At 40.4% G+C, this 27,220-nt stretch overlaps 3 protein-coding genes across 5 annotated transcripts; all 3 read left to right on the plus strand.

Moving 5' to 3' along the window:
• Positions 1-488: 488 nt before the first annotated feature.
• LOC308101536 (endonuclease G, mitochondrial-like) lies at positions 489-4,316 on the plus strand (the record flags this gene model as incomplete). The annotated part of the gene is made up of 6 exons (XM_080450955.1): positions 489-689; positions 1,270-1,475; positions 2,044-2,185; positions 3,085-3,194; positions 3,373-3,454; positions 4,121-4,316. The coding sequence occupies 6 exons, from the start codon at positions 489-491 to the stop codon at positions 4,310-4,312; spliced, it is 933 nt and encodes a 310-aa protein (XP_080307081.1). The 3' UTR covers positions 4,313-4,316.
• Positions 4,317-5,939: 1,623 nt separating this feature from the next.
• On the plus strand, positions 5,940-13,583 carry LOC308102349 (crossover junction endonuclease MUS81-like). 3 transcript variants are annotated; one of them, XM_080452019.1, is made up of 12 exons: positions 5,940-6,072; positions 6,240-6,394; positions 7,349-7,576; positions 8,231-8,401; positions 9,307-9,434; positions 9,687-9,799; positions 9,984-10,103; positions 10,368-10,463; positions 10,724-10,855; positions 11,276-11,379; positions 12,939-13,022; positions 13,445-13,583. In XM_080452019.1, the coding sequence occupies exons 2-12, from the start codon at positions 6,324-6,326 to the stop codon at positions 13,509-13,511; spliced, it is 1,314 nt and encodes a 437-aa protein (XP_080308145.1). In that variant the 5' UTR covers positions 5,940-6,072; positions 6,240-6,323; the 3' UTR covers positions 13,512-13,583. The 3 variants fall into 3 exon arrangements, with proteins under 3 accessions (XP_080308145.1, XP_080308147.1, XP_080308146.1); XM_080452021.1 differs by lacking the exon at positions 6,240-6,394 and having other exon boundaries at positions 5,959-6,072; positions 7,363-7,576; XM_080452020.1 differs by lacking the exon at positions 5,940-6,072 and having other exon boundaries at positions 6,304-6,394; positions 7,363-7,576.
• A 3,801-nt stretch (positions 13,584-17,384) lies between these two features.
• Positions 17,385-25,491, plus strand: LOC308101537 (tripartite motif-containing protein 16-like; the record flags this gene model as incomplete). The annotated part of the gene is made up of 5 exons (XM_080450956.1): positions 17,385-17,621; positions 19,748-20,122; positions 21,811-22,032; positions 23,882-23,927; positions 24,078-25,491. 5 exons carry the CDS (start codon positions 17,385-17,387, stop codon positions 24,590-24,592), a joined length of 1,395 nt encoding a protein of 464 aa, XP_080307082.1. The 3' UTR covers positions 24,593-25,491.
• Between the last annotated feature and the right edge of the window lie 1,729 nt (positions 25,492-27,220).

Genomic DNA, 27,220 nt, shown 5'->3' on the forward strand with positions numbered 1-27,220 from the left:
TTGACATTTTAACATCACAGATCTTGTACGGGGGGGGGGGGGGTTGTGATGTTAAAATGTCTAATTGTTTTCAAGATTTTTCTTAGGAAAATAGCCAATGTTTAAAGGCCGAAGGGCTCGCTTCTTTTGGGCTTGTTTTCATAGTGTTAATTTTGTTGACCAAGACTAGACTAAAAGACTAAGATTTTGATATTTAGTCGACTAAGACTAGACTAATACTAAACAATTTCAGAAGACTAAAATAGAACTAAAACTAAATGGTGTGTTTCCACCGCCTAAAGTATTAGCCTACCTATCGGTTTTACCTACTACTTGGATCAGACCTAGTTGCTTGTTTCCCTGTCAAAACCTGGCAACACTGGCTAACGTCATAATCCTGCGACCCATGAAACCATAGAGAGAGGAACCTCACCAAGTTTGTCCTCAAAAAAGAGCCTTTAATATCATTGTTATCATTCTTCTCATTACATGAATGATTATCTGACAGAATGCAGCGGGTTTTGAGGTCTCGGTGGTTTGTGGGCGGGGTGGGGGTGTCTGTGGGAACGGGTCTGGGTCTGTTAGTGTCTGCTTTAAGGGAGAAGAAGCAGGAGAAACATCAGGAGGAGGACACACACCTCCATGGTCTCCTGTGTCACCTCCCTGTCGTCCCCATACCCAGTGTAGAGGCCTCCTCCACCGACCTGACGGTCAGTACGTTTATTATGCTGTAAATGCACTAGTTAGTGGTCACTCATCACTGTCAACACACTGTTTCCTCATGACTGTAGTCAGTGTAGACCAGGGGTCAGAGAGAGACCAAGCAGGGACCTCCAATACATTATGTTGTTACATAAAAGCTTTCCATGTAACTTGATCCTATGGTGCTTCTCTGTCTTCTTCTTAAAGGGCTAAATGTTATCCTCTTAACAATCATTGTAAAATCCTACCTCTGTACTATTTGCAAACTGTTTAATATTAGTATTCAATCAATCAATCAATCAATCTTCTATGGTGCGTCTTCTGTGGTGCTTCCTATGGCGCTTAGTGCTTACCTGTCTTCTATGTATGGTGCTTCCTATGGTGCTTACCTGTCTTCTATTTATGCGATTCTTTGACATACAGGTAGCCAGTGTAAAGATCTTAGAGCTGGAGTGATATGCTCCACTTTCTTGGTATCAGTAAAGTTCACTTTCAGTGTGTGCAATTACCGGTAATTAATATTTATTTATTTATATCAGAAGCAGTTTGGTTTGAATATAATGCTCATTATTATGGTCTGTGTTTCAGGCGTACCAGGGGGGCACACCTGTACCAGGCGGGGCAGTAACGAAGTACGGCTTCCCCTCATTGGCTAACGTCAAGACCAGAGAGTCCTATGTCACTTCCTATGACCCCCGCACCCGCACGGCATCCTGGGTAATAGAGCAGCTGAACTCCTCCTCCATCACTGGACCTTCAAACAGGAACAACTGTAACTTCAAAGAAGATGACAGGTGATGATTATTAGTATTAGTGTTGTTGTTAATAATAATAGTAGTAATAATATTCCATTAAACAGTTTAACTTAACCCCTTCAATCCGGGAACACATCTACACATGTCTTCTAAATAATCTAAAAACTGGTTTCTGAAAAACGTATGTTGCTGTATCAGTGGTGCTCAAACTATTTCATGTTAAGAACCTCCCAAAATTATATGTATTTGCCTGCGGAGTGCGGACCCCAGCCAAATACATATTTTGTTCCAGGGACCCCCAGAAGCAAAGATTTGAGTTGTAAATGTTCGCTTTAAAAAGTATATATTCAAAGTTTTGCACACATTTTCACGATTTTTCTAAAACAAAATAGCAGATCTACAAGATCATTGCGCGGCACCGAGTGCCGCACTATGAGCTTGTAGATCTGCTATTTTTTTAATAGCCAAAGAAATCTAAAAATGACACGGATGCGTTCCCGGTCTTAATGGGTTAAACATTTTAACTTAAGAAAGCTCTCTTCTATTGGTGGATGTGTGTGCGGTTCTCTTCTATTGGTGGCTGATATTTATGCGGTTTGATTCCCAGCGTTCACGTGTACCACCGATCGACCAACGCAGACTACAAGGGGAGTGGCTTTGACAGAGGTCACCTGGCTGCAGCAGGCAATCACAAGTGGAACCAAAAGGCCATGGACGACACCTTCTACCTGAGCAACGTCTCACCACAGGTACTGTAATAATACCAGGGACGCACCATTATATTGGCTGCATGTTGGTATCGGACGATATTTGCCTCGTTGACTGCCATCGTTGTATTGGCAAATAATAATAATAATGAATAATACATTCACCGATGGCAGTAGCCGATATTTATCTGTTGGGATGCATCGGGTTTTCGCTGGTTATGTTGGTGTGTTTTTACCTCCAGACCAGATTTTTATAATGAAGATTTATTTGTTTGCCTGGCACAAAATGTGTAATGAATAAAATAAACAAATATTTAGACTCCGCTACATTTCTAAGAAGGGAGTGTGGTTCGACTAAAACTATGACGAAAAACTCGTTGACTACCTTTTTTCACTGATGAAGATTAAATAAAAACTAAGCTATGATGACTAAAACTAGACTAAATATATTGACAATTTCGTCAACAAATAAAAAAGTGAGGGACTAGTGGAGAAGAGATCCAGTAGAACTAGAAGACAAGACATTTTATGTTTGGTTGCGCTCAGGTGTTGCTCTGAAAATAGCAGATCTACAAGCTCACAACGCGTCGCTGTGAGCTTGTAGATCGTCTATTTTCATCATGCAACCAAGTGTAAGATCAGCCATTACGACGCCATCAAGGCACCGCCAACATACATTTTTAGTAGACTAAATCAAATGTAGATTTAGTCTACTACAATCTTATGATATTTAGTCGACTAAAGCTAGACTAAAAAACTAAAACATTTCAGATGACTAAAATATGACTAAATGGAATTTTATTCAAAAGACTATTACTAAAACAAAATCAAAAGTTGCTGTCAAAATCAACACTGGTGTGGTTGTACTGGTGTGACCACACACAGTGATGCATTGATACACACACACACCATAATAACAGTCATCCTCTCCTCTGCTCTAGAATCCTCATATGAACCAGAAGGCATGGAACAATCTGGAGCAAATGTGTCGTTCACTGACCACACGTTACCGCAATGTTTACGTCTGCACCGGACCGCTGTACCTGCCCAGGTATAGTACACCTACAGTACACACCTGGAATGAACTGAAACCTAGTGAATTTAAATCATTAGCGAGGTTTGGATAAAGGTTGATTGATGTTGTTGTTCATGACTGCTTTGTGTGTGTGTGTGTGTTTATGTTTGGTGTGTGTGTGTGTGTGTGTGTGTGTGTGTGTGTGTGTGTGTAGACAGGAGCCTGATGGGAAGCTGTATGTGAAGTACCAGGTGTTGGGACGAAACCACGTTGCCGTGCCAACACACTTCTTCAAGGTAGGTCTCCTGTTTTTATGGCCTCTTTCCACTAGGCCTGTCACAATCATGACATTTTACTTGACCGTTAATTGTCGCACAAACAATTGCGATTAACAATTTCATTGTGTGTTCTTGGCATTGAACATTGGGACATATGAATGAAAATTACATTTCAGTTTGCCTTTTAGGCTTTGTAAAAAATATATATAAATGAACTACAAATAACTTAAATATAAGTTTTCTTTGTTCTTTGTTGTTTGTTTTTTTTACAACATATGGGTCAAAACATCAGTAAATATACTTAAAGTACCAAAAGTAAAAGTACTAAAATGTTTGAAAATAGCCTATGTATAAAATAGGGCTAAAGTGGTTAACCGTTAATGTATGTTTTATAATATAATAATTTATATCTACAAAGTAACTAGTAACTAAAGTTTTCAAATAATTGTAGTGGACCACAGTACAATATTTTCCTCAGAGATGTAGTGGAGTAAAAGTATTGAAAATTGGCAATACTCCACTAAAGTAAAAAATACCTAAAAGTACAGTACTTCAGTAAATGTACTTAGTTACTTTACACCACTGGTAATCAGTGGTCTAGGACTCTTCCATTTGAACTCATAATAAAAAAGGCATAACTAATGCCATTATCATGAATTATTACTATTTGTTTATCGTGTCCAGGTGTTGATTTTGGAGGGGTCAAACGGGGTGGAGCTTCGTTCCTACATCATGCCCAACTCGCCCGTCGACGAGAAGACCCCGCTGGAGCGCTTTCTGGTTCCCATAGACACCATCGAGAGAGCTTCAGGACTGCTGTTTGTGCCAAACATCATGAAGAGAACCAACACCCTGCAGGCCATCACTGCTAAATAAAAAACTACGAATCCCAGCCACCATCATCACCACCACCACATAAGACTACAAATCCATCCATTTCAGATGCCCTGGACCGAGCACGACCGTACCCGAGGGACAAGTCAATATTTTGGACCCGGCTCGGTTCTCGGTTCGGGTCTTTGGTTGCCGGGCAGACCCGTGCCACCCTCTACACCTGGGGTTTTCAACGTTTTTCAGGCCAAGGACCCCCCTAGCTGAGAGAGAGATGAAGCAGGGACCCCCCCCATTACATATTGGATTCATGTTGAATGTGTTTTCAGACATTTAGCCACTTAAACCTTCAATACGTTGTAAACTTGACCTTTGGCTCTGTACTTGGTCCGCTCTTTTTTTCCCTGTACACCAAGAGCTATTTGCCGAAAATAGCCGATCTACAAGCTCTGCGAGGCGTTGTGAGCTTGTAGATCTGCTATTTTCGGCTAATGTAAGAATAGGGATGATAAGGTTCAAGTGGTTAGTGTAAAAAAAAGTCCCCAACAATCTGGCTCCGAACAGAAAGTGTGTGTGTGTGTGTGTGTGTGTGTGTGTGTGTGTGTGTGTGTGTGTGTGTGTGTGTGTGTGTGTGTGTGTGTGTGTGTGTGTGTGTGTGTGTGTGTGTGTGTGTGTGTGTGTGTGTGTGTGTGTGTGTGTGTGTGTGTGTGTGAATCAATTTTGTGTTGAGGCGTCGATTCTCTTCACTCACACAAAACAGAGTGACGAATGGGAGAAAGGAAAGGCGAGCGTACAGCTATGTAACTTTTTATAGAAGAGTATACAATATCTACAATTACATTGTGCTAAGGAAACGGTAAACTACCTCTGCTCCTCGCCTTCATGTGTCTTGACTCTTGTCACCGTCTGTCACTGTCCAGTTTAGGGACTAGGCTCTGTCTGCTGTTTATATCCCATTTCCCAGAGATACTGTGATCTCCACTGCTGTGGAAACGGCAATTGTTCGCAGCGTGGCGCCTGGGTGTGGACTGTCCAGTTGCAAATTGTGAATCTTTGGTCTGGACTGGCCTTAACCCATTTAGACCTGAGGCCAATTCTAAAAAACGCCTTCTAAATCCTGGCCCAAGTTTTCTGAAAAACTTAGGCCAGGAAATATTTATTCAAAGAATTAAAAAAAATTATGTTGCTATATACTGTACATAGCAACAAGAACCCCAAAAGGGGTTCCCGTCCTGAAAGGTATAGTTACAAATAGGGGTTCCCTTCCTAAAGGTCGAAATCTGTGCGCTGGCAATTAAAAGATCGAAATCAATTCACAAACCGAAAGTTGAATGTCCTTTGAATGGGTTTCATGCAAAATGTCTGCAGAGGCTTTCTACGAGCTTTCTGTTCACAACGCGTCACATTGCAATACATTGTGAGTTTGTAGATCGACTATTTTTGCTAGTGAAAAAATATTAAAATATATATATTTTTCAAAAGCAATTATTTTTTATAATCAATAATTAAATAGGTTAGTTCGATTAACTGTTACACCCCTAGTATACTTTGAGGTTGTGTGCGGCATTCTACACTCACAACTCATTTAGGTTTGCTGCTGAAAAAAAGATGTGACCGTGTCCATGTGAAATCTTTATTCCATTTCCTCCATGATGTGACGTGTCTTATCACTGCAGAAGAATGCCCCATCGAATGGAGGGAAGGAGAAAGGAGGTGATGGGAGCAAGAAGAAGAAGAGGGAATATGTTCCCCAGAAGAGGTCTGGGGGCTACGCGGTCCTCATCGCCCTCTACAGGCACAACCAGGTACACCTGTTCTCACTCCTACTCGCTCCATTCAGTGCTTACATGTGGATACATATACTGTATACATATCCATTTGTAAATAAATCAGAGGTGGACATTTTCTTAACTGCTTAAGATACATGAATAAAACCTATCCCCCGCAAATCAAACCCTGGGCTTTTCCACAGAGATGAACAATGCAGTGCTCCAGGCTGTGATTGCAAGGTCGCATTTTTTCTTCTAATGTTGGACACAATACCTTGTAGAGACTGATGTACAATATAGACACCCTGGACACCCTGGTTCTCAAGAACCTTGTTCTGAAGACTCACAATCCTGCAAGGTATGGAGAAAACATAAACAAACACACACACAAACACACACAGACACCCCTACACACACGTTCAAGAAGTGCACACACTCACACACATCGTGCCTCCTTTGAGGCGCATCGGAGGTCGTCACAGAGCCGAGTTGACATTATTTTTTGTAAAAGGCACAGCCAGCAGGGCGGGACAGGTGTACTGTGTCTTATGGTCTGCATATTTCTGATCATACAAACACGTTACTGTTTTCAAAACTTGACCTGACCCTAGTCTCTTATAGCCAGACTACTATTCCACTAATCCCAATGCTATATAGAAGAGTCTGGAACTACACCTCCTGAGAGCTGAGAACGGAAGCTGTCATCTGTTTGTCATTTCCGTTCACGAAAGTTTTTGAATTTCCATTTCTGATGAGCAGCAAGCTATATATGCTTCGACTGATTTGATTTACATTAGGACAGATTTATGACTCCCGGATCGTTTTCAGCGATTCCAAAGGACAGACTGTATGATGGAAGCATTTGGAAATAGTGGGAGACAACAGTCTGGCTGGAGAGACTAACCTGACCCACTGTCGGCAAAGACATTAATAATAATAAATGAATAATAAATGGAGTTCTACGCAATAAACAATCATAAGATTTTCATGTCAAGGACCCCCAAAATTATATGTATTTGGCCGTGGACCCCCATCTCAACATATGTTGTTCCAGGGACCCCGAGAAGCAAAGATTTGAGTTAAAAAGATTTTCACAAATGTTCACGATTTAAAAATAAATAGCAGATCTACAAACTCATAGCGCGGCACTCGGTGCCGCTCTATGAGCTTGTATATCTGCTATTTTTTAATAGCCAAAGAAATCTAAAATGACACAGATGCGTTCCCAGTCTTAATGGGTTAAAGAATAAATATCAATGAAATAAAGTGGGAAAAATAATACTCTCTCTTTCCCTCTCTCTCTCTCTGTGAGGTATTCTCTCACAGAGCAGGGCATGGCTTTAGCAGAGCGACTGGAGGCCGGGGAACCAGGGACCAACGCAGCACAGGAGAGAGGGAGGGACGGAGAGAAGGAGGACATGATGAATGAAGGAGAGGACGAGGAGCAGGGAGACGAAGAAGAGGAAGGAGGCGGAGCAAAGGTTGTAGACCTAACACTTGAAGATGAAGAGGAGGAAGAGGAGACGGCGGACAGATTATGGTGATTGTTTTTTAAAAAACTACTCATTTTAGTGTTTAAGTAATCCTAAAACAAAGTCTATTCTAAAATGGTGAACAAAGAAATAATTTAAAAGGATCCCTGGCTAATAATGCCTTAATACATAAAAATTGCCTCTATAACTCAAATTAAAAACACCTTTATTTATTTTAGATATAGTTCATCTTTCACTCAAAAGGGACAACTCCAGTCGCAAGTTGATGATGTCATTTGTCCATGTGTGGTCTAGCGGCTCTAGCCCTATGGAATGTATGGAATGCATTTGCTAATAAGAAGTTTACAATTTAAAATATTGCTTTGATGCTCATATTTACATTAGGAAATATGAAGTTGTTTTTTATTAAGGGATGCTAAGAACATTCCTTAGGGCTGGACCACACATGGACAAATGACATCATCAACTTGCGACGGCCGTTGTCCCCCTTGTGTAAAAGATGAACTATTTATGAAATAAAAACAATATTTAAGGTGTTTTTTTATTTTAATTATAGAGGGCAATTAGAATATATTAAGGCATATTTGGCTCATTAGACAGGGATCCTTTTAACAGCAGGAAAATTAGATTGGCTCTAGTATTGCAGATGTCCTTCCTACTTGAGTCGACTTTAAGTAGATCACACACTATTACTTGTTTAGCCCCACAGAGAGGCCTGGTGCTTTCACCCAGCTTAGGAGTGAGGTGGCTGGGCTGAGCTGTCCAGGAAGGTCCCAGGCTCCAGAGACGACAGCCAGGAGGCCGGAGGTAGCATGTCTCCTACCCGGCAGATATGACATTATCCTCTGTGTCGACTTCATAGAAACAACTGGGTAAGAGAAGTGAGACTAGGATTAATAATACATGCAATTTATGTAGCGCTTTTCTAGATACTTAATGTCGCTTTACAAAACTAACTTGATTAACATAAATAACTAGTTAAAAGGGTAAAAAGGAAACAAAAATGTACAAATTAAAATGTAAAAAAGGGGATTTGAATTAGATGGGGAATGCAAGTCTGAGGAGGTGGGTTTTGAGGGTGGTTTTAAATGAGGCGAGGATGGGGGCAGATTTAAACATTTTCCATTCAAAACTTGATACATTTACTGTATCTGTGTGCCCAGACCTGCGGCCACTGTCGCAAAATTGCTTGCTCAGGGTGGGACTGTCGGGTCTCTTCTCTACATGTAAAGTGTCTTGAGACAACTTGTTGTGATTTGACACTTTAATAAAATTGAATTGAATTGAAATTGAATAGACCTGGATGTAATTCTACATAATAAGAGTAAACAATGTACAAGAGTTGGTGCTTTGCTAGATGTACAGTAGGGGATCCTCAAGGGTCTATTTTAGAACCGATGTTATATATTGATGATCTCTCTCAAGCATGTCCACATTTTAGCATCAGCCAAACTGACTGCTGCAGTATAATGAACAAAGTGTCAGATTGGGTTGCTATGCACAGCGAGGTCCAATAAATCAGTTAATCCTGAGATATAATTAACGGTTAAGTCGTCACTTCTGTGACACACGTTAAATACTGTATCTAGGCAGGTAATTGACACAATAATTAAAAAAACAGACAAAAACAAAAAAGTTAGTAGAAAAGAGTCACAGCAGTGTTGAGTATGACACAAGCAAAATCACTGTGGGTATGTATGGTCAATACCTTTGTTGTTTCACACTAACTGTGTGTGTGTGTGTGTGTGTGTGTGTGTGTGTGTGTGTGTGTGTATAGTGGCAAAACAGGAGCGAAACAGGAGTTGGTCAAAGAGCTTCAGAGGAACGGCGTGACCTTCGACGTCAGGAAGTTAAACATCGGAGACTTCCTGTGGGTGGCCCGGGAGAGGGTCGCACCTGTACCAGGTAGCCCATGCAAAATGCTACTTTATTATCGACCTTTCTCTGTCCTAGCAACACACTCTCACGGGATCTAGCACCGGTAAAACATTGGGCGTTCAGGAGATCAGACGGCACCCGTTTTTGTGTTCCATTTCGCCTCTAGTGGCTCCAATTGGGATGGCGTATCTTTAATAATTTAATCTATATTTTGATAAATTGGTTGTAATTGTAGAATAAATAATGAATGAGAGGCCTTGCTTGTGTTGCTGTCCACAGGTCAGCTGCGTGCTCCTCCCAGCAGAGAGCTGGTTCTGGATTACATCATTGAGAGGAAGAGGATAGATGACCTGTGTGGAAGCATCATCGATGGACGCTTCAGAGAACAGAAGGTGTGTAAGAGTGTGTGTGAATTTACTTTACCTGTCTCAGCTTGTTTATTCTCCAAATTATTGTAGTGAATTAACGGCAAGTCTCTCAGTCTTTCTCATGTCTCTATCTCTCTGTCGCTCTCGGTCTCTCTGTCTCTATCTCTCCGTCCCTCTGTCTGTCTCTCTCTCTCTCCGCAATGATCAGTTTCGTCTGAAGAGGTGTGGTCTGCATAAACCCATCTACCTAGTGGAGGAGTGTGGCGCTGCAGCATCTCACCTGAGTATACCTGAGAGCACTTTACAACAAGCTATTATCAACACACAGGTACACACACACACACACACACACACACACACACACACACACACACACACACACACACACACACACACACACACACATACACACACACACACACACACACACACACACACTCACTCAGTTTAAATGAATTGTGCACTTTACAAGAGTCTCTTGAAAAGACAACATATGTGAATGTATTTCTGCGTGTGTGGATATGTTTGCGTGTGTGGACATGTTGGTGTGTGTGTGTTTGTGTGTGCGCGCACGTGTGTGTGTGTGTGTTAGGTGGTGGACGGTTTCTTTGTGAAGAGAGTTCAGGATGTGAGGGAGTCTGTAGCCTACTTGACTGTCATGACCCGATACCTGACCAAACTGTACCAGGTAACTCACGCATGCACACACACACACACACACACACACACACACACACACACACACACACACACACACACACAGTAAGTAACATTACAGAATATTTCTCTCACGTGTACACATAATGTTTTATTAATAGTTACTAATGTATGGTAAGCAACATATTCCTTTCGAAAAGTTAAAGTTTACTTCTCTAAATACATACACAACAGCTTGTGTATGTATCATCTAATACAATTCAACAACTCTTCTCTGCTCCTCTCCTCCAGAACAAGACCCTGTTCTGTCGTTCCAGAGAGCTGGAGGTGGATGGAGAGAGTGAGGTAGAAGAGTCCAGAGAAAACCCTTCCTCCTCTCTCATCTCCTTCGCCGAGTTCAACCTCGGATCGGTCAAGAACAAGGTGTGTGTGTGTGTGTGTGTGTTGGCGGTGCCTTGATGGCGTCATAATGGCTGATTTTACACTTGGTTGCATGCTGAAAATAATAAATAAAATCTACAAATTCACAACACGTCGCAGCGTGACGCATTGTGAGCTCGTAGATCTGCTATTTTCAGAGCACAACCAAACATAAAATGACTTGTCATTCTCCACTAGTCCCTCCCTAACATTTTAGTCTAGTTTTTTTCTGACGAAATTGTCAATACATTTAGTCTTAGTTTTAGTCATCATAGCTTAGTTTTTATCTTGTTTTCATCAGTGAAAAAAAGTAGTTGACGAATATTTTTCGTCATAGTTTTAGTTTTTAGACGAAATCAACACTGATGTGCATGTATGTACATGTGCTTTTGTGTAACCTTCCCTTCATGTGTTGTGTCTTAGTGCCAGACGGTGAGAGAGGTGTTTGCAAGACAACTGATGCAGGTCAGTGGTCTGTCTGGTGACAAGGCTGCTGCTATACTGGAACTATACCAAACACCACACAGGTAATACACTGGAACTATACCAAACACCACACAGGTAATACACTGGAACTATACCAAACACCACACAGGTAATACACTGGAACTATACCAAACACCACACAGGTAATACACTGGAACTATACCAAACACCACACAGGTAATACACTGGAACAATACCAAACACCACACAGGTAATGCACTGGAACTATACCAAACACCACACAGGTAATGCACTGGAACTATATCAAACACCACACAGGTAATACACTGGAACTATACCAAACACCACACAGGTAATACACTAGAACTATACCAAACACCACACAGGTAATACACTGGAACTATACCAAACACCACACAGGTAATACACTGGAACTATACCAAACACCACACAGGTAATGAATGCACTGGAACTATACCAAACACCACACAGGTAATATACTGGAACTATACCAAACACCACACAGGTAATGAATGCACTGGAACTATACCAAACACCACACAGGTAATACACTGGAACTATACCAAACACCACACAGGTAATGCACTGGAACTATACCAAACACCACACAGGTAATGCACTGGAACTATACCAAACACCACACAGGTAATACACTGGAACTATACCAAACACCACACAGGTATATACACTGGGCCAGTATATCCTCATGGTCATGATGAATGAGCATAGACATCAATCAGCATTTGCAATAAATAAATGTGTTTTCACCCTCTGAATCTCTTTTATGTACAGTAATTAAAATGCGTGCGCTTCTCCACTGTCTTGTGGTCGCTGGGATGAGCACATGAACATGTGTGTAAAATCTGTCATGGATTTCTTGTTCCAGTGGGGAGTGCTCACAGTTGAACTATGACTACTGGAAAACAAAAGTTTATGACAGTTTACCCTGACCTATATAACCATTGCTCATGTTAACCCATTAAGACCGGGAACGCATCTGTGTCATTTTAGATGTCTTTGGCTATTCAATTTTTTATTTATTTTTTGCAAATCTTTGAATATATATATTTTTAAAGCGAACATTTGTAACTCTTCTTTGCTTCTGGGGATTCTACAAATGTCTTCTAAATCTTAACAGTTTTTTGAAAAAAACGTATGTTGCTATAATATCAGTGATTCTCAAACTTTTTCATGTCAAGGACCACTCAAAATGATATGTATTTGGCCATGGACCCCCATCTCAAAATATGTTGTGCCAGGGACCCCCCAGAAACAAAGATTTGAGTTTAAAATGTTCGCTTTAAAATAATATATATATTCACAGATTTTCTCACTTAAAAAAAAAATATATATATATATATATATATAGCAGATCTACAAGCGCTACAAGCTTGTATATCTGCTATTTTTTGAATAGCCAAAGAAATCTTAGAATGACACAGATGCTGTTCCCGGTCTTAATCTCTCAAGGAGATACACACAGACAGAAGAGGTAATGAACACATTGACACTGATTTTTTTTGTACATGTAATCACTGATCTCTCTCTCTCTCTCTCTCTCTCTCTCTCTCTCTCTCTCTCTCTCTCTCTCTCTCTCTCTCTCTCTCTCTCTCTCTAGTCTTCTCACAGCCTATGAACAATGCAGGAGTGAAGCAGAGAAAGAGAAACTCCTCTCTTCTATCCGATACGGGAAACTCAAAAGGTTTTTGCAGGATAAGATTTTGATTCAATTCCATTGTTGTTATGCTTTGTGCTGCATTGTATTACAATGTATTTGTTTGACAATACAGTCCTTCTCTGCATTCCTACAATTCCCATGAAGCATTTTGTGAACAAGCTGGCACACGCATAATGTATGGTCTTTAGGCTCCGTCTTATGGTGGGTTGTGAGCTCAGAGTAGGGCTGGGCAATTAACCGAAAATATGTCGGAACCGATAGTTGGAACCAATTAACCGACTGATAAACGAATAATCGAGAAGCAGGTAAGGAAACGGTGTCCTACTGTAGATGATGTAAGATGTTGTCAAGTTTGGCAGCCATGTGGCTTGACCATGCACACCTCAACATTAACCTTGTTACTTTTTGGAAAAAACAATTTCTGCTTTTGTGTTTTGGTTTTTCAGGAATGTCGGGCCAGCTCTGAGCAGGACGGTCTACCAACTGTACAGTACCCAAGGACCACTGTCATAAACACACACACACACACACACACACACACAGACACAGACACAGACACACACACACACACACACACACACACACACGCACACAAAGATAAAGACACACATAGAAAATGAACCACACACATACTACTTGTATATTGACTTACACACAAACACCCACACATAAAGGAAAAGGCTGCTATAATTTATTTAGTTGGCAATTCTTTTTCTTATTGTCAACACACTTTTACCTACGAAAAGGACAAAGATCTACTTGCCGATGCTGTTGCTGTCACCATGGGGTCTCAGCAAGGCTGGGGTAGCCCATAGGTGACCCAAGTATGGTGTGACTGTGGCCACTGGCCACACACATTATGTGATGATGGAGCAGAGCAGATATAAGAACATTGGCGCCAAGCTGGTGCAGGACGTGGCCAACAACACCAACGAGGAGGCTGGTGATGGCACGGCCACGGACATGGCACGGTCCCTGGCACGTGTCATCATCGCCAAGGAGGGCTTTGACACAGCCATCCTGGTGGAGATCCGTCATGGCGTCATGATGATGGCTGTGGATGCTGTGATCAACCTGCTGAAGAAGCTGTCCAAGCCTGTCACAACCCCAGAGGAGATTGCACAAGTTGCCACAATCTCAGCCAATGGTGATGTAGAGATCGGACATCATCTCTAATGCCATGAAACAAAAGTACCAAATTTAGTTTTTCTAAAAAGTATGGCCAGTGGCAGTCATAGAACTCTGCTGCCCAGAGCATGTACATTTGAATATTTACTCTCAAGTCTTAAACCACTTTACCAGTGGTTCTCAAACTTTTTCATGTCAAGGACCCCCAAATTGACACTTATTAGCCCACGGACCCCCATTTCAAAAGATATGCCAGGGACCCCCATAAGAGAAGAGTTTTACTGCTCTAGCAGTGATTCTCAGCCATTTTAATGTCAAGGACCCCCAATTTGACATGCATTAGGCTACAGACCCCCATGTAATGGCATTTCTATCTCTGGGACCCCAATTTATATTGTAAAATCAATGTTAATTTAACTCTGAGTGTATAAATGGAACCAAATGGACCTGTTAGGGTCCATTTGGTTCCATTTGTTCACACTCAGAGTTGCAGACCCTGAGGGTCCATTTGGTTCCTAACTATCCATCATTTAGCTCCCTCAAGGACCCCTGGGGGTCCCCGGACCACACTTTGAGAACCAATGCCTTATACGGTACATGGTTGTATAGTCTCGCGTGGCCAGACTGTTGCCTCCCACAATTTTCAAATGTTTCCGGTCATACAGTCTGGGACTCGGAAGCTCTGATCATGAGCAGAATATAAAGCGGATGTGAAGCCTCCTCCCCACTTCCGTTTGGTCTTTACAGTCGCACAAATTTATCCTAATATAAATACAAATCATCTTGCACCGCATTGTGAGCTTGTAGATCTGCTATTTTTGCCAAATGTTCACCTATTTTCGACAAACGTTTGCCTATTTTTGACACATAATTTTTTTTGCCTAATGTTAATCCAGGAAAGGGACGATAGGGTTGATATGGTTAATGAACGTTGAATATTACAGTGACCGTTTATAGCAGTGATGATTTATGCTGAACTAAGGACCAGTTCCTGTGATAACGGAATGGACTGCAGTTCTATGACGTTTGTACATGAGCTACACCTGGTGTTGGGCTACAAGGACCATACTTGAAAAGCATGTTTTGATCTGGGTCTTTTTTTGCAGACCAGTCTTAATTTCTTTAAACTCCATCACCTAACAAATTATCCCCTCAAACACTAGTAGATGTACATTTGCACCAAGAGTTAACAGTGGTGTTTGTACGGTCCATGTAAATCTCAAAATGCTGCTTTATTTTGTATATTGTTTTCTACTTATGAAGAATGAAGAAGAAGAATGAAGAATTGCCACAATTGGCGTTGGAAAAAATAAAGTGTTTAATTTTGAATAGCATACACTGTATGCGTTTTGGCGTATGGTTTATGCTTCCATGTCAATCTGAAAATAGTAGCTATAAGTTAAGGCCAGTCCACACCAATGCAACTCCTTGCAACTCCTTGTAGTCAGGGAATATTATCAGAATAATGTCAAATCTTGGAATAAATTCCTTACCAAGACATTTCTTCCCCAATGTGTTTGTAAAGGATCCCTCTTTAGTTGTAGCTACAGGGACACATTAAAGAGACATACCCACCTATCAAAAGGTAATTCCTGATATGAGCCAAAGAAATGTTTCAAATTCAAAAGGTTAATATCTTTCACATTGCCCTGTCATGATTCATGACCTACTGTACTACTGCAATTCTTTGATTTGGTAAAACATAGTATCTGAGAACACAGCAATTAGTTCAATGTTTGTTCACTGGAACAACACAAGAAAAGCTAGTGATTATTATGAGGTCTTATTCAGAGGTCTGAGAGTGTTAATGAATGGTTCCTTGTTTTCCTTCCAGAATACAGTAGCATTATGCTTGCAATAATATTGCATGTTGCTTTGCTGTCAAAGCACATGAGGTGTTGACCGTTCTGCTGTAGAACAGAGAGTTACTGTAGTCCATTTCCTCCTTGAATGCTGACCTTTTATTAAGTTGTAATTATACACTAGGAGGATGAAATATTATAAGCCTACAATTTGGTCTGTATACCTATAAATGCTTTTCTATTCCATGTAAACCAACAGCAAGTGCCTAAAAGTGGGTATAATTTGAAACTTGTGTTCTGAGCTTTTTCATCTGGACCATGTACATAACACAGCTATGAATTACTGTAGTGGGGGGGGGGGTTGTTTCCAAAGACAAAATAGTTCAATCAAACAATCTCATATGGTGACATATGCATGTAAATTAGACAATGATTATATATCAGAAACTGATTCCCTGGGATATACATATTTCAAAAATTATGGCAGATGCATCATGCCTATTAAAAAAACTATTGTGCAATGTAGTACATTTACTGTCTAAAGTATCAACTATCGGCTACACTTGATAGGATTAAAGGCAACTCAGAAGATGCATTTGTGTCCCCTGACAGTTGAAGCTGTTAAACCAAAGGTCCAGTCGACTGTACCACTGTCCTGTCCACTGAGGTCACAATACTGAATGGAATTCATTCATCATTCAATTTGACAATGCTGCTGGTAAAATATGTAGGAACTTAATCTTGTTTCCTGAAATAACACACAATGAATAATTCCATGAACACTTCAGGTGCAACTGAAGTGAGGGGACAAAAAGATTATAATGCAGATGTCAAGCAATGACACAACAGCTACTGTATAAGGCATCACTGAATTGGCCACCAGATGTCAACCTTGTGTCATTTTCAGGTTTCCCCTTTATTATGATCAAGCTCACCTGTCTTGCCATGACTTATTTGTAATCCTAGAGGATATTAGAGTGTTTCACTATAATATATGAGTTCACTGGAGTCTGGAGGAAGTGGAGAGAGTGTGGAACTAGTGAGAAAGTCGAGATATTTTACTAAAATACACATTTTCTGCCATACTCTACCCCAAATAAATACCCCTGATTATCTTGTAACCTTGTGTCACCACCACCAGGCTTTTCCACAGGAAATGATGGTGTAGTGTGAGAGTCCAGCTGTACAACGTTCAACCACAAGCTGAACCTGTTTGTGCTACACATTCGCTGTCTTTTTAAAACCACTGCCTCCTGCAAACATCCAGGAAGTCCCTCCCTTTGCCTCTCCCACTTCTCTTCAGAAGAAACGAAACTCAGAGCTGTTGTTTTCTCTCTCAGTCTCTCTTCAGAAGAAACGAAACTCAGAGCTGTTGTGTGTTTCTCTCTCAGTCTCTCTTCAGAGTAAACCAGAGTGTTGTGTGTTTTCTCTCAGTGTGAGTGTGGTTGTCAGTCAAATGGCAGAACAGCAGGAGAAGCAACAGACATGTGAGCTGGACCAGGACTGCTGTTGTTCTGTCTGTCTGGACCTTCTAAAGGAACCAGTGACTCTACAGTGTGGACACAGTTACTGTAGAAGCTGTATTGAGGGTTACTGGGACCAGTATGAGGAGACTGGAGTCTACAGCTGTCCCCAGTGCAGAGAGAGCTTCAGTCCCAGACCTGTTCTGAGGAAGAACACCTTGCTGGCTGAGGTGAGATGACCTTAAAAGTTACAACCACACATTAAACTACATGTTCTGCTACACAAAACTCCTTGTTGACTATTGTGATAGATGGTATACTATATGTTAGTTATTTACTACACGTTATGTTATGTATGTTGATATTGTCCACAAATACTAAGAATATTATTTAGATAGCATGTTAGACCAGTGGTTCTCAAAGTGGAGTCTGGGGACCCCCAGGGGTCCATGAGGGGGTTCCACCTGGGGACCCCAATAAAATGTGTTAATAGAGCATCACAGTCTGTTTAACCACTGTAACCCTATACATCAGCTATTTGAACATTTCTGATCTACAAGCTCACAATGCATCACAACACGATATGCAATCTTTTTAAACATTTTAACAACATAAATCTTGTGTGGGGGTCCCTGGCACAAAATATTTTCAGATGGGGGTTCATGGACAAATACATATTGATTTGGGTGTCCTTGACATGAAAAGGTTTGAGAACCACTCAAACCACGCAAAGACCCAAATTCGAATCTGACTCCTGGTCTTGTCACACTTTAGTCTAGTTTAGTTTAGTTTAGTTGTCTCCGCCAGGCCGAAAGGCATGGCGAGAGAGTATGTTTTACCCTCCGTCCGTGTGTCCGTCCGTGTGTCCGTCCGTCCGTCCGTCTGTCACCAGCTAATCTCCGCCACCGTTGGCTTGATCGCAGCGAAACTGTGCACACACACTCCCTGGATGCCAATTCCGAACTTCTGCCCCAAATTTTTCACATGGGCCTTTTATAGCGCCACCAGGAGGCCGATTTGTGCAAAACATATTTTTTGACAGTACTACTACAGATTTTGTCCAAACATCTCGCAAATCGGTACACAGTATCTCTATAGTCATTAAACAAAACTTGTCTTTCAGATTTTTCCTATTCCATCCTGATTGGCTAAAAATGGCTTCCAAAGTTTGCAGGAGTGCTCCATTTTCAACAAAATGCCTCAAATCATGAACACAGCATGCAATTTTGGTGAAATTTTGCACGCATATTTCCACTATGCTGAGGAAGAAATGCCACTTGAACAATTTCAAATCAGCCTCATGGTGCTATAACAGGCCGATTCATGTTTTTACCTATAACTGCACCGATCTGTGTAAAACTTTGTATGCACACTCCCTAGAGGTCGGAAGAAAAAACCTTTCCCCTGCATTTTTTCCATCTGTCTTTTATGGCGCCACCAGGAGGCCGACTTATGTAAAACACATTTATTTATATTACTCCTTCCGATTTTATCCAAATTTCACGCAAATCGGTACACATGATCTCCATAGTCATGTGATCAAGACGGATGTGTTTGATTTTTCATATTCCATCCTCATTGGCTAAAATTGACATCTAAAGTTTGCAGTAGTGGCTTGTTTTGAACAAAATTCCGCAAATCATGAACGCACCGTCCGATTGCGGTCAAACTTTGCACGCACATTCACACTATGTTGAGGAACAAATGCCACCCTTTTAACATTGGCCTGTTATAGCGCCACCAGCAGGTCTAATTTAGCAAAAAGAAATGTTGCACAAAATGCCTCAAACCATGAATGCAGTGTCCGATTGCCGTGCAAGGCCTAAGAACAAATGGTACCCTTTAAACATTGGCCTATTATAGCGCCACCAGGGTGCCACAATAACCTACCTGACCTGGCGGAGACCTGTGCTCCGAGGAGCACTTTTTCTAGTTTAGTTTAGTTTATTAGCACATTGAAACAGATGCTAGGTGTTATATTATCTTAGTTTCTTTGCAGTCTACAGTACTTACCTTATGCTGTCATTTTGTTGACTAGGGTAATTTACTCTGATCTTTGACTGTGTTAGTCACTGGTTAATCATTAAACTCTAGCGTCCCTATTCTTGCCATGTCATTCATCTTCTAGTTCTAACAGAGTCTACTAAATGCTTACATTTTTACAACATACTGTAAATAAATCAACTTCATGGAATGCAAAGTTCAGAACCACAGTGTTCAGATAATGTTACAATGATCTTACTAGATGAACTAATACCTGTAATGTCTCACTGTGTTTATCACCATGAACCTCACAATGACTGTGTTGTATTTGTCATCAGTGAGTGACCTCCCCTCCTCTTCTCTTTACTTCCAGCTTGTGATGAAGCTGAGCAGTACAGGAGGTCAGCAGTCTTCTGTCTCTGCTGCTCTGCTGTACGCCGGTCCAGCAGACGTGGCCTGTGATTTCTGCACCGGAGCCAGACGTCACAAAGCTCTCATGTCTTGTCTGGTGTGTCTGGCCTCTTACTGTGAGACTCACCTCCAGCCTCACTACAATGTTCCTGTGTTGAAGAAGCACAAGCTGGTCCCAGCCACCAACAAACTGCAGGAGAAGATGTGCTCCAGTCATGACAAGCTGATGGAGGTGTTCTGTCGCACAGACCGCCAGTGTATCTGCTATCTGTGCACCATGGATGAACATAAGGGCCATGACACGGTGTCAGCTGCTGCAGAGAAGAAAGAGAAACAGGTAGGACCACCATCACTTGAAGATAAATCATAAGAGAGATCATGTTTTAAATATAGAAGCAGAACTAAATGACCATGTTGTCAGAGACATTAAAAGCACAAACCAGGGTGTTGTACAATAAAAAGTATTAAAGGATGAAGTACACTCCTTTTGGACCCAATGAAAAACAGACGCGATTGATCACTTTTCATATGGTAACCCATTCAATCTGGGAATGCATCTCTGTCATTTTAGATTTCTTTGGCTATTCAAAAATAGCAGATACACATGCTCATAGCGTGGCACCGAGTGCAGCGCTATGAGCTTGTAGATATGCTCATTTTGAAAAATCGTGAAGATTTGTGCAAATCTTTGAATACATATTTCTTAAAGCGAACATTTGTAACTGTCAAATGTCTCAACAAATGTCTTAATTATCTGAAAAACTATCGTTGCTATATCAGTGGCACTCAAACCTTTTCTTGTCAAGGACTCCCCAAAATGTTGTTTTAGGCCGCCGATCCCCATCAAAATATGTTGTTCCAGGGACCCCCAGAAGCAAAGATTTGAGTTAAAAATGTTGTTTCAAAAAAATTATTCAAAGATTTGTACAAATGTTAAAGATTTTTCTAAAATAGCAGATCTACAAGCTTGTAGATCTGCTATTTCTTAATAGCCAAGTTATAAAAATAATTGTTATAGCTAAAATCCCAGATTGAATGAGTTAATTCATCTTGCCCCTGCAAAAGTGTATTTTGAGGAAGTTACAAAGTTGATTTAAGATGATGTGTGGATCCAAATCTCACTTGTTTTTACCTCGTATCCTGTATGAGTTCTCTTTCTCCTGATTGGATAGAATTGGTATCCCGACTTGAAAATGTGCTTTGTTTACAAGCCAAACTGTCTCTTCCTGTTTCTTAAAGAAACGGCTGGTGACAATGCAGGAGGAAGTCCAGCAGAAGATCCAGGAGAAAAAGAAGGAGCTGAAAGACCTGAGACGGGTCATGGAGGCCCTGAACGTGAGCTGATGTTATGATAATAGTTCTTGTTCTTGTGTTTACTGTGATGCTACTGTATATAGATGAGACAGTGCCTTGTGTCATCAGAAGCACTAAAGAAGTGGTTCTCAAGCCTTTTCATGTCAAGGACCCCCAATTCATATGTATTTGGCTGCAGACCCACATTTGAAAATATTTATGTGCCAGCAATCCACATATAAGATTTGTGTTGTTAAAATGTTACAAAGTTATTCAAATGTTTTCACATTCTATCAAGATGTTCTTGAAAATAGCAGATCTACAAGCTCACAACGCGTCACGACGAGTTCGCCATGTGTTGTGAACTTGTAGAATTTTAGGCTATTTTAAGTGGTTAAACAGATTTTTCTTTTTTTTTGGTTGGTTAAACAGATGTTGATGGTATATTAACATATTTTTGGGGGGACCCCCTGGAACCCCCTGAAGGACCACTGGGGGTCCCTGCACTAAAGTACCCAGAATGACAGTAAAGAACAGTGACAGTAAAGAATCCATCATATCATGGAACTTCTGGAATGGCCAACAATACTTATGTTGTGACTGAATGTATTCCCCACAAAGTTCTACACTTACATGAGAACTTATAACCAAGAGTTTCTTTCTTCCTTTCGGCGTGTGCGTGTGCGTGCGTGTGCGTGTGCGCGTGTGCGCGTGTGTGTGAAGCAGAGCTCTGCAGAAGCAGCAGTGGAGGCCAGTGACAGGATCTTCAGTGAGATGATGGTCTCCATTGAGAGAAGACGCAGTGAGCTTAAAGAACTGATCAGAGATCAGCAGCAGACTGCAGTGGCTCAGACTGAGGCTCTCCTGAGGCAGCTGGAGGACCACATGGAGCAGCTGGAGAGGAGACATGCTGACCTGGAGGAGCTGTCCAACACTGATGACATCATCACTTTCATTCAGGTTCCACACATGGCATTTTACTGTTTGGTTTTGACTCATTTAGGAGAAATCAGCTTCATATTTCATCTCTTTCATCTCATTCCATCATGTCATATTATTATGACATCATAGTATATTACATAACATGACATTATTAATGCTGGTAGTTACTAATACTAATATAGTTGCTAGATACAGTAGTTGTAGAGTACAGACCACAATAATATTGTCAGAATTAGGCCTGTCACAATTATTACATAATTGCCTAATCACAATTATTTGAGATAATCACAATTATTTTCCACAATTGTCATAATTGTAAACATTTTCCAAAAATAGCAGATCTACAAGATCAGCTTCTGAGCTTGTAGATTGTAGATTGTCTATTTCCACTATTTTGTCAAATATTTTGAAAGTATAAAATTATTCAATATCTGCCCTGTACAATTTGTGTTCATAGATTGGAACGGAAATGTATATTTTTTATTTATATATTCAATACCAAAAACACAATCACATTGTTAATCGCAATTATTTGCATGAGAATTAGAGACAAATTAAATCATCATTTGTGTGCGTGTGGCCGTGTGCGTGTGTGTGTGTGTGTGTGTGTGTGTGTGTGTGTGGTCAATGTACCAATTTATTGATCTCTTGGTTTAATGATCTTCCATCCCTGTCTATACTGGTTTACTTGTCTCTCTCCAGAGTTTCCAGTCTCTCTCCAGTTCCAGTGGATCTCCTGTCTCACCCAGTGTGGTCATCTGTCCTGTGAGGTCCTTCACAGATGTGATTGATGTGGTGTCTGGTCTGAGAGACCAACTAGACAACATCCTGAAGACAACTTGGCCAGAGATATCAAAGAGAGGTGAGATGTAAATGTGTTTCTTGTTTTTCTAACCAGCCATCATAGTAAACATGGATTGATGAAGTCAGAAGGCAACTGGAGATATTTGAACTGGAGCAGACTGATGGTACACAGGTTGGCTGTCTGTCAGATTGGACAGAAACATTGAAGAATTTAAGCAAGAATATTTCTCAAAGGAGAGGTTAGGGTCAGATTGAATCACCATCTGTCCCTTATATAGACCACCCTCGGAAGCCAGCCTCTTCGACCTTGGACCAGAGATGCGGGCATGGCTACACGACACAGAGTTGGACCTCTGACGTTACACGAAAGAAGAAGAAGGGTTAGATTTAAATGTCTTTATTGTGTTTTAACCGGCCCCTATACAGTACAGTACATTTGTAAGTGTTGAAACAGTTTGTACAGGTGGAAGTATGTCTGGGAAGGCTACTAAAGCCTGTAGTATGGCGGGCAGTAGATTAGTGTGACCTGTGTTTCATGTCACCCGCTACAGTATATAAATGCACCATTTAATATTTATTATTATTTATTATCATTTTTATTTTATTTTTGTTCTTAATAAATGATCTTGAGGAGTTCTCTCTCCTGATTGAATGAAATGTGAAACCCACCTGAAAATGTATTTTCTGAAGAGCTGGGGAGACAGCTGTTACTGAACAAACACTATATAATAGCAATGATTACTATCAAGCTATAATAGCTTGAACCTTTTGACAAAACCCTTGGAACTTCAGTTTAATCCATTCTTCAGTATGATGTCTGTCATAATGCTATATATGTGACTGTGCCTTTAAGAGAGCTACGTTACGACACTGCCGTAAAGCAGGCCTGTTGTCTTTTACGTCAGTCGTATGTTGTGACCTCCTGTAGGCTCACGCTGTATGTTTTACATGCCTGAAGTCAGCAGTAAAGTCTATTGGATTTGACCCTTTGTGTGGACATAGAAATCCTTTACAATGTCATGATGACCTTTACTGTTTTCTTGTGTCTCCAGTTGATGTTTTACATCCAGCGGAGCCTCAGACCAGAAAGGACTTTTTACAATGTGAGTCCATGTTGATGCAGGTTCTGAACGTTGAAGTTTCATTCTGATATGTTGTTATTTAAAGCTCTAATGAGTTTGATCTGAGAGACTAACTCTAAACACAATAAGGTTCATGAGGTTTGATTTTTCTTTTGTCGTGTGTTCTCACAGATTCCTCTCCTCTGTCTCTGGACATGAACACAATAAACACAAATCTCTCCCTGTCAGAGGAGAAGAGGAAGGTGACTTGTACACAACAACAACAACCTTACCCTGATCATGCAGAGAGATTTACTAACTGTCAGGTGATGTGTACAGAGGGTCTGTCTGAACGTTGTTACTGGGAAGTAGAGTGGAGTGGTGGAGGGGTTGAGATAGCAGTCTGTTATAAAGACATCAGCAGACAAACCTACTTTGGAGACGATGATAAATCCTGGTGTTTAGAGTGCGATGGTGAAGACTACCTGTTCATACACAACAATGTTAAGACTGAAGTGTCAGGGCCTTTCTCCTACAGATTGGGGGTGTACCTGGACCACAAGGCAGGTACTCTGTCCTTCTACAGTGTTTCTGACACAATGACCCTCCTACACACAGTTCAAACCACGTTCACACAACCTCTCTATCCAGGGATATGGCTTGGATGGGGATTTGGAGATACAGCAGAGCTGTGTAAGACATGGTAGACATGTTAAGAATACTGATGATGATATTCAGTTGAAAACTAAAGCTTGTAAGAATGATGTGTACAGTATACTACACCATCATGATCAATCAATCCATTGTGTTCCGCTCATTGCATTTCTTTAATAAGCCTGCTGCAGACAATCATTATACAGTATGCCCTGTTATCTTGTTGATATTACTACAGAGCCCTCTGTCAGTCAGTGTAGATTGGTTATACTGAATGTAGTGGTTCTCAAACTGTTGGTCTGGACCCCCAGGGGGTCCCCAAATGATGATGATATGCTTAATGTTTAACATTGTTTTCTCACTCAACAGTAAACAACATACAGTATGTATAGTGTATACAGGATATCTGCACATTTCTAAAGTGACAATTTAAGGACTTTTAAGACCTATTGAATACCTCTAAAAAATTCAAATAAAACATGGCATTACTGCGTCAAAAGTAATCAACAAACTATACTATAAAAACTGGTCAAACATTGGCCAAATATTACCTGACTTAGAGACAGAAATGTGAAAATAGCTGATCTACATGCTCACAACCCCTTGCAACGCGAGGCTTTGTGAGCTTGTAGATCTGCTATTTTCACAATATTAATTGTTACACTAAATGTAATGCTTCCACTCCTGCAATTCCAAGTGCTTATCAGGGTGGGTGGTCCCCTGTTCAAATATGATTCTTTTCAGGGGTCCCCAGTTCAAATATTATTTTGGGGGGTCCCCAGTTCAAATAGGATTATTCTGGGAGGTCGCGGCCTGAAAAGTTTGAGAACCACTGGTGTAAGGTCTTACTCCTCAATGTGTCAATAGGGTATTGTGTGTCAACGGTTATTCGATTTAATCATTTATAAAAATATGTGTGTAAAAGTCAAACTTGTGTCTATGCTACACTGTTCCCTGCACAATGATAATAATTAAAAATTATACATAGTGTAAATATAATGCTGAGTTTGCTTTTATCCACTTTCTATGTTTTACTAATTGTACACTTAAACAATGTTGCCAGTAATCTTCAATACATGTTCTATATACATGTAATTACTTTCCATCACAGGCTTCCACACATAGATTCATAATGAATGACGTCATTGACATATCATATCATGGGTTAATAACTCATTAACTTTGGATTACAACTGGACTTTGTATCATTTATTACTTATTTTCCCGTTGCACAATGATGAATGAACAGTCTCTTTTCTTCAGTCAGTTTATTAGAACTTCTTCAGCAAAATAGAACAACAGTTTTCAAGTTCACACATTCCTCAATAGTACAATGGACCAGTGGTGTAAACTAACTAAGTAGGCCTACATGTACTCAAGTACTGTACTTAAGTACAATTCGGAGGTATTTTTACTTTACCGTAGTACCCATTTTCAATACTGAACATTTTATTGGACAGAAATTAAAAACAGCATGAGTACAGTCAAACACTTTGTCTAAAAGGATAACACCACAAAGGTCCTTGCAGTCTTGTTTCCATTGGGGTCCTAGGTACTGGGGGCATTGACCCTTTGACTATCTTAAAACTACATCCCATCACTCAAATACCCCTTAATTGCCTCTGAGATGTAGTGGAGAATTAATAGTCACTAAGTCAGTCAATAGGCTGTTGTTTATCTATAACCCAGTGGTTCTCAACCTGTTCAGGCCGTGACCTCCAAAAATAATCATAATTGAACTGGTAACAGACTGTACAATGAAAGATTATAGACCTTTAAATTGGTTAAATTAGCAAAGCGTTAAAACTGCACGTTACAAAATACGGTAGCTGATCTGCGGTGGTTTTCGCTATTTTAAAATGGTTTTCAAAATAAAAAATAAGATAAGTCATAAGACGCTGTGCAAAATAGGGAATATGTTTGATAAAGTGAGTGATACAGACAGTACAGCTGTAAAAAAATTAAATAATACTTGACCCTATTATAAATGAGTCTATCGTGTCTATCAAATTCATGCAGTTTTAACATAATTCACCACTATGTGTGTCAAGTTTCAATGAAAAAATCCAATGTGTGGCCCTTCACTCACTTTATCAAAGTTTAGCTCCTATAGAAGAAAATGCTGAGCACCCCTGTTTTTTATGTCCAGTGAAGTCAAGACCTACAAAAATTATTGTTTTTCCAAAAAACATCATTCAATCATAATATCTCAGAATGTGACATATTATGCATGCACAGTAGACTAATGATTATATTTCAGAAACTGATTCCCTGGGAAATACATATTTCAAAATGATGGCAGACGCATATCATGTTTATTAACCACTTAAACCCCATATGGGTAACCAGAGTCCCTCAGGGCTCAATACTAGTGTCTTTTCTGTTTTGGGTTATTGTGGGGAAAGCTTTCGCTGAAAATAGCCGATCGACAAGCTCACAACGCGTCGCAGTGCGACGCGTTGTGAGCTTGTCGATCTGATATTTTCTGTGACCACAATACGGATGCTGGGGTTTTTAAGTGGTTAAAAATAATATTGAATATAGTCCTAAGTACATTTGCTGTATCATTTTGTTTTGATCATTTAGTCAGAAGCTCTCTTTAATGCTTTTCATCAGTTAAACATTTATGAAAATCACAGACAGACTTAAAGGGCCACTTCCCTGATTTTGAACCCAAATCC

This window comes from Gymnoscopelus braueri (assembly GCF_963280865.1).
Source record: "Gymnoscopelus braueri genome assembly, chromosome: 15".
Classification (NCBI taxonomy): domain Eukaryota; kingdom Metazoa; phylum Chordata; class Actinopteri; order Myctophiformes; family Myctophidae; genus Gymnoscopelus; species Gymnoscopelus braueri.

Bases quoted from the DNA above. Each gene is read 5' to 3' on its own strand.
- LOC308102349 (XM_080452019.1), top strand. From the start codon at position 6,324: ATGTACAATATAGACACCCTGGACACCCTGGTTCTCAAGAACCTTGTT. The intron at 9,800-9,983 runs GTGTGTAAGAGT...CGCAATGATCAG, and splicing joins GACGCTTCAGAGAACAGAAG to TTTCGTCTGAAGAGGTGTGG. The intron at 11,380-12,938 runs GTAATACACTGG...CTCTCTCTCTAG, and splicing joins CTATACCAAACACCACACAG to TCTTCTCACAGCCTATGAAC.